This window comes from Lathyrus oleraceus, chromosome 3, assembly GCF_024323335.1.
Source record: "Lathyrus oleraceus cultivar Zhongwan6 chromosome 3, CAAS_Psat_ZW6_1.0, whole genome shotgun sequence".
In the NCBI taxonomy this organism is placed as follows: Eukaryota; Viridiplantae; Streptophyta; class Magnoliopsida; order Fabales; family Fabaceae; genus Lathyrus; species Lathyrus oleraceus.
Genome location: NC_066581.1, coordinates 68,653,547 through 68,659,874, shown reverse-complemented (window position 1 = coordinate 68,659,874; position 6,328 = coordinate 68,653,547). Strand labels below are relative to the sequence as shown.

The window sequence follows — 6,328 nt, the reverse complement described above, 5'->3', positions numbered from 1 at the left end:
AATAGATAAATTAGATAGATTTAGATAATTTTTTATTGGATATAGATGAAATGGATTGACTTTTAAATTAATGACGGGTTCTTTGCTAAAAGATATATTTAAAGAGACGGCCACTTGCGTCTATATTCAATTTAAGGGTAATCCATATTTCTCTTAATATCATTTATACTATTAAAGCAGACAAATATGGAGCAATCAAAACATCCAAGTGCTTGAGTGCTGCTTTCCACAACATATTCATAATTCTCATTATGCTTTAAATAATTGCTACAGAAAGTGAAAAGCTTTCGCTAGGAAAGTAAACATGAATTGCACTACTGCATTTCTGATACAATAAATATAGTTTCCTGATGATAAAAACCTACACCTAAATATTCATAAGATTGATATCAATGCAACCCTAAAAAGGAATTATACAGACTGAAACACCTTCCCACATTGCACCTGACAGATAACATGGAAAACTTTAGATTGAAGAAACAAGTCCTATGAAGTTGTTTAATCGAGAGAATTATATTACAAAAGCACACACAAATGATAGGCAGATATTACATTATAAATAAATATGATGCTTAACAAGTCCTACTAGTTAAATCCTATAGTGCAGTCTGTGTGTCATATTTAAGCTCTTACTGGAGGAGTTAAAGATCCGAAGCCTTTTGTTTTCTAGGTCTTTTATGGGCCGCTGTAGGTGGAGCTCCATGCGCCTAAACAAGTAAAAATTCCGAGACTAATAATCAATAATAGTACGTTATTAAATTGGTCCAAAAGTAAATGTAAAACAAATCAGAGAGTAACTAGACAAAATACTGCGTACCTTGCGTTTTTGGTCCTTTTTGCTAACCCTTTCGCCTGAAACTATAGTTTTATGGATATATTTAATATTAAGTAGATGATTTCTTTTATTTTATAGAAAATTAGATAGCAGATGCGTACAAAATGAATACTATATATTACCTCCAAAATTCAAAGAGTCGGGAATAAATGTGCGATCCTGATCACCACCAGAAAGCAAGTGTGTCAGTAGTTTCCAAATTGTAAGCCTAAAACAATAGAGGGGAAATACGAATTTCTGACCTTTGGTGTGCCTGGTGTTTCACCGTAGGACCCGTCACGGAAAGATGAACCTTCAGCCTCTTTATATTGCACCTGCAAGAGAAATTGGGGGGTGAAAAAACAAGTCAGTATATATGTTGCTAATTCTATATACAACCATAGATTAGACAGGCATACTGCAACCCTAAGAAATTTATAGAAACTGGTTCTGAACAGTGACAGAAAGTTGCAAAAGACGAACACTTTATTGTGACCGTTATGGTAGAATAATTCCCAACCAGATTGCATACACACACAATACAGTAGTGACAAAAAGTTTATAAGGAGTTAACAGAACATAGACATTCCAAGATTCGAGAGCTTGGCCTCTCCCCCTCCCAAATGTTCGAGAGTTGTCTCTCCCCCTAACCACTCTATAATTCCCATGTAAAACCCTCCCTGATCAGGATCGCTCCCTTTTATTGTTACACAGCACCCAGAACTGAATAGACATAAATAATTACATAACTAATTACTTCTCACAGCAATAACACCCTATAACTAGCAGTAATTTTCCGATAACTGATATAATCAGTTTTTCCATTCATCTTATAGTTATACACATATAAATAAGAGGTCTAACACTATTGTATACTGATATACCTGTTTCTGGAGATTCAGCCAAGTTAGTATTTCTCTTCTTAGTTCAAGATGCTCTGCACAAACAGCTTTTGTTGGAACCCTTGGTTTCAAATTGACCTGGAATTATAGAAAGAAATCCAAAGAAAAGCATCACGAACCCAAATATATAGTCAAACTCGACTTATTACAAACATTTTAGTTTGTACTTGACATATATCTGACTTAATATATATGATTTTCATACCTAATTCGTGAGTATTAACAAAGATGGTTAATTTGGTTAATAGCTATAAATTTGTCAACAATCTAAGAAAGGAAGAAATATGTAAATTGCGTTAAAAGTTAAAGTAGTTCAGACAAACCCCAAGATCTTGCAATGTTTGCTCAACCCGTTTGATAGTCCGAAGTCCAGCAGATGAGTTTGAAGCTTGCACCATTTGATCAAGTGCATATGTCCTCAAATATACTCGAAGCTGAAATATTTCTCACAATCAGATAATGCTATAAAGTATGAGAATTTTGAAATATTTTGCCTCTCATTAAAAGAAAAGATGTTATTTGAAATATTTTGATCAATGCAAGATCAAATTTTTGAAAGTGAGTATCCTAGTTTATGCCAATGCCACAAAACGGAGTTTTAAGTTAGCTTGTCTATAGCCTACACAACCTACTTCTTTTCTCGGGGCTAAGGGCTAGCTATGCAAAGCAGTATTAGACAAAAATCATTAAGAATGATTTTTATTTCAATAGAGTTTATAGTTTGACATGATTTGCAATAGAACATTATGGTATTGTTTGGTTTATGTGAGCAACCCCGTATAACGCGAAAAGACTATTGTCTTTGTAGAATCCTTGTTAACTTCCCCTGGGTACAGAGGCGGGAGTGGGGTTTTAGAGGTGTTACTAAATTGGAACAAAAATGTAAATGGAGAAAAGGCGGTATACATGAATTGGAAACCTTCTACATAACTTACCATACGAAGAGAAGCTAGAGTAGAAGCATTGTCTGCCAATGGAGGAACAACCATTGGTGGAAGTTGCACATTTGATGGAGATATAGTCTCACCAGGGACAGCCCTCTCTGTAACTCCTGCATCAGCATTTGTAGCAACAGCCGTTTGAGACTGTTCAGTAACCTGAAAAATCTATAAAATCAGAATCCCAGGCACAAATATGCATGTACTAGGTCATGTGAATACATTCCACAAATTTTCTAAACTCAAATTGGTAATTATAAATCGGGAACAAGTGATTCAAGAACACTACTTCAACATGTATTTTACTGTCAGTGAAAATTATTAAGTTAACAAGTACACAGCTCTAACTCTAGTCCCTAACCTCCCATGCTAAAGAAAAATTGCATATCATACCCAGAAATATTTCCCAGTACTCGAAGTGGTGGGTAAGAATTTATAACCAAGACTAATCAATTAATCAGAACTAGATATTAAGAAACTCGATCTTGAATTTTGATAATAACTACTCCTCAATCTTGAAAGTTTTACCTTTGAAGCCATCCGTAACTCGGCTATTCTTTTTGCTTCAATAAGAACCTGCATAAAACATTATAAGTAGCCATACATACTTCATTTAGTATGAAGGTAAACCAAAGGCAGAAACGGTAAAGTATTATTTTTTCTTTAAAGGACAAGACCTCTTCATCTCTTTTCTCTTGTTGTCTTGTTTGGGAGAGGACCATGGACAGTGCCCGTTTACGTTCCATTTCTTGTGAAACATTATAAGGTTCCTACATTGAAAAAGAAAAACAAGTTACAGTGGCCACGTGACAATGGCTTAAGACAGGTGAGAGTCTGTTTTAGCAACAAGTAGTATACTAAAAGAGTCAAACATTAAGATAAAATTTGACTTCACCTTTATGAGAGGATGTGTTGCGACATCCCCTGAAGATGTAGCCCTAGCAAGTAATATAGCCCGCGACACTGCATGACAGGGACATGTAATTAAAAAAACTAAGTTCAGAATATCATATTTTTGTGCATGCAGTCTCCGTATCATTAAAATTAAAAGTATGGGTTAAAGAAAATTTATTGTAGAGTGCAATATATAATAAGCATTGAACAAAGACATACCACTATGATATCGACTCTTTAACTCCTCAACAGTCCGAGATGATGGGAACCTGTCAGCTATCACAACAAAACGAAGATCGAACCTCTCACACAAGTCGAATAGTTCATTTGTCTCTTCCTTGGTCCACGTCTAGGTAGATAAATCAGAATCAGGTAGAGTAATGAATTGAACACTTAGTAAAAGAGATAATTGTAAAATCATTCAATTGACAAAATCATAGAGTAATGAATTCAACATTCAATTGACAAAATCATAGAGTAATGAATTCAACATTCAATTGACAAAATCATAGATATTCACAACTGCAGTAAAAACTGGATAATTTTATAGGATAAAATGTGCAATGGATGCAATGTACAGAATAAGCCATTCCAAATAAGCCACCTTATCACTCCACTCCTTAACTCCCCCACCCCAGCCACCAAGCCATCCATATAACCCTTAACTATTGCAAACATAAGGTCAGTCAAAACATAAATTTTCAAATAAAATGTCACTTCAAACAAACTGAATTCCTTTGCCTCACAATAGATAACCCTCCGCAAACGTAGATAAGAAATTTGGCCAATACTACGTAGCCAAAATCAAATTAGAGTTGTGATTGATATGATTCTGCCCAGGTTTCTGGAATCCTATTGTTGTCAACTCATCCACACAAAATATTAAATTAATCCCACATCACACTAAACTCTACTTTTACAAGAAATCGGTGTTAAATTATTAATTAAAGAAAACACTCCAAGGATTGTACAAGCATAGGTTGTTCTTATTAGCCAACACAAAAATAATCCAATATCCATCTCTTTTATGGATATTATTTATAATCTTCAACATAAGGAATCATGAATTAACAAATTTTAAAGTTTTATACACGAAGTACAACAAAAAAACATCCAATATGTTCCCCACTTCCCTTACACTAGAAGGCAATGAAGCGACCACAGTCACAACTCATTACATTGCATGGAATAAATTTCAGTACAGATAGCATAAACTTTGCAAAATTGTAGTTTAAGCAAACTCATCTATAAATTTCCATAAAATTTGTACAATTAGACATGATTACCCACAGGATCTGTCAAATACTTTTCATACTCCTCGTCTGTGTACTTGATAATATCAACAGACTGCACAACAGCAAATAGAAGATTTCGAAAATCAAATTCAACAACAAAACCAAAAAGGTAAGCACTGCAGAGGAAGCAGGAAGACAAAGAGTAGTAACATGAATTTAGCTACCTTGTTATACTTGGCAAAGGAATAGTCTCCCGTAGGTAGAACACCGTTGACTATTCGAACCTGGACGAGAAGAGACACATAAACATTAAACAACAATAACTTGCACGCTCAAAAATAATCACAGGTAATAATTCAACGGGTACTGTGACTGACCCAATGGTAAAGATTAAGATCATCTTTACGAGCAGAATTGGTGAAAGGAAGCCACTGCCAAGTAACCTGAAGTACATAAGAAGTTCAATAACCAAAGTAATTGCATATTACATAGGCAAAATAAACGAATAAAAGAAACAGGGCCATTTATATTGGTTTATATAGTGACTTAAGCACTTGTTAGATTATCATGTTCATAATTTCATAAGCTGTTATCATATTACTTCTATAAGTTCTCTATAATAACTTAATGAAACATTTTATAATTTTCTTTTGTCGAGTAGTCTTGTGACCGAAACTTCACCCTTTACAATCGCAGGTTTGAGCTCACAGCCTGCAGTCTGATGTCCCTGCACAACTACCAACTGAGTTGACTTAACGGGACAAACATTTTAAAGTTTATATGAAAACAGTTTGAATTCATTTTATACATTATAAAAATAGCTTCTAAATAAGCACTTATATGATAAGCATGTATTTACAAACACTTAATTAATCCATTTATCCAAACATTGCCTAAAACAAAACCTTTTCATGAGGAGGAGGCTTTTTCTTCAATTGTGAAGCATCAACAGCGGGCATAAGAGGTGGCACGCCACCGGTAAGTGCATAAACCTAGAAACACAAATCAATGAAATTCAAACCAGTGAGTAACTACAAACAAAACAAAACAAAAATCAATCGAATCGTACCATACCATACCTCGCGAGAAATGCCATCAGGTTTTCTCTGAGATTCTTTGGGAGGTCGAGATTTTTTCTCAATTGAAGATGGGAATGAGTTTTTGGGTAAACCAAGGATATCTTTCGCATCCATTTAGGGTTTCGGAATCAGAAACTTCATTACTGAAAGAAAAAAACTTGCATTTGATTGAATAGAAACCCCTTCTCCACTTTTCCCTCTCACTTTCTCAACTGTTTCACAAGCTCCGATGCTACGACGTCGTACTACCTGCACAAATCACTGTTTTTTTAATAAAAATTAATATTTTGTGATGTTTAATTGTATTTGCTTAAATATTTATAATAATATATAAAGAGAAAATTTGATTTTGGTGTATCTATTATAATAATAATAATAATAATTTAAAAAGGAAAAATTTGATTTTGGTTGAACCCATTTTTCTATCAATTTTACCCTTAAATAACTTATATAATAACTTCTAATA

At 34.1% G+C, this 6,328-nt stretch overlaps 1 protein-coding gene across 2 annotated transcripts; it reads right to left on the bottom strand.

The window, feature by feature from the left end:
• Positions 1-209: 209 nt before the first annotated feature.
• LOC127132592 (SWR1-complex protein 4) lies at positions 210-6,118 on the bottom strand. 2 transcript variants are annotated; one of them, XM_051061548.1, is made up of 17 exons: positions 5,863-6,118; positions 5,689-5,775; positions 5,161-5,226; positions 5,008-5,067; positions 4,839-4,895; positions 3,768-3,897; positions 3,550-3,617; positions 3,332-3,424; positions 3,183-3,230; positions 2,652-2,813; positions 2,040-2,150; positions 1,699-1,794; positions 1,078-1,149; positions 958-994; positions 818-858; positions 634-707; positions 210-444 (listed from the first exon to the last, which is right to left on the bottom strand). In XM_051061548.1, the coding sequence occupies exons 1-16, from the start codon at positions 5,974-5,976 to the stop codon at positions 642-644; spliced, it is 1,308 nt and encodes a 435-aa protein (XP_050917505.1). In that variant the 5' UTR covers positions 5,977-6,118; the 3' UTR covers positions 210-444; positions 634-641. The 2 variants fall into 2 exon arrangements, with proteins under 2 accessions (XP_050917505.1, XP_050917504.1); XM_051061547.1 differs by lacking the exon at positions 210-444 and having other exon boundaries at positions 453-707.
• Positions 6,119-6,328: the final 210 nt, after the last annotated feature.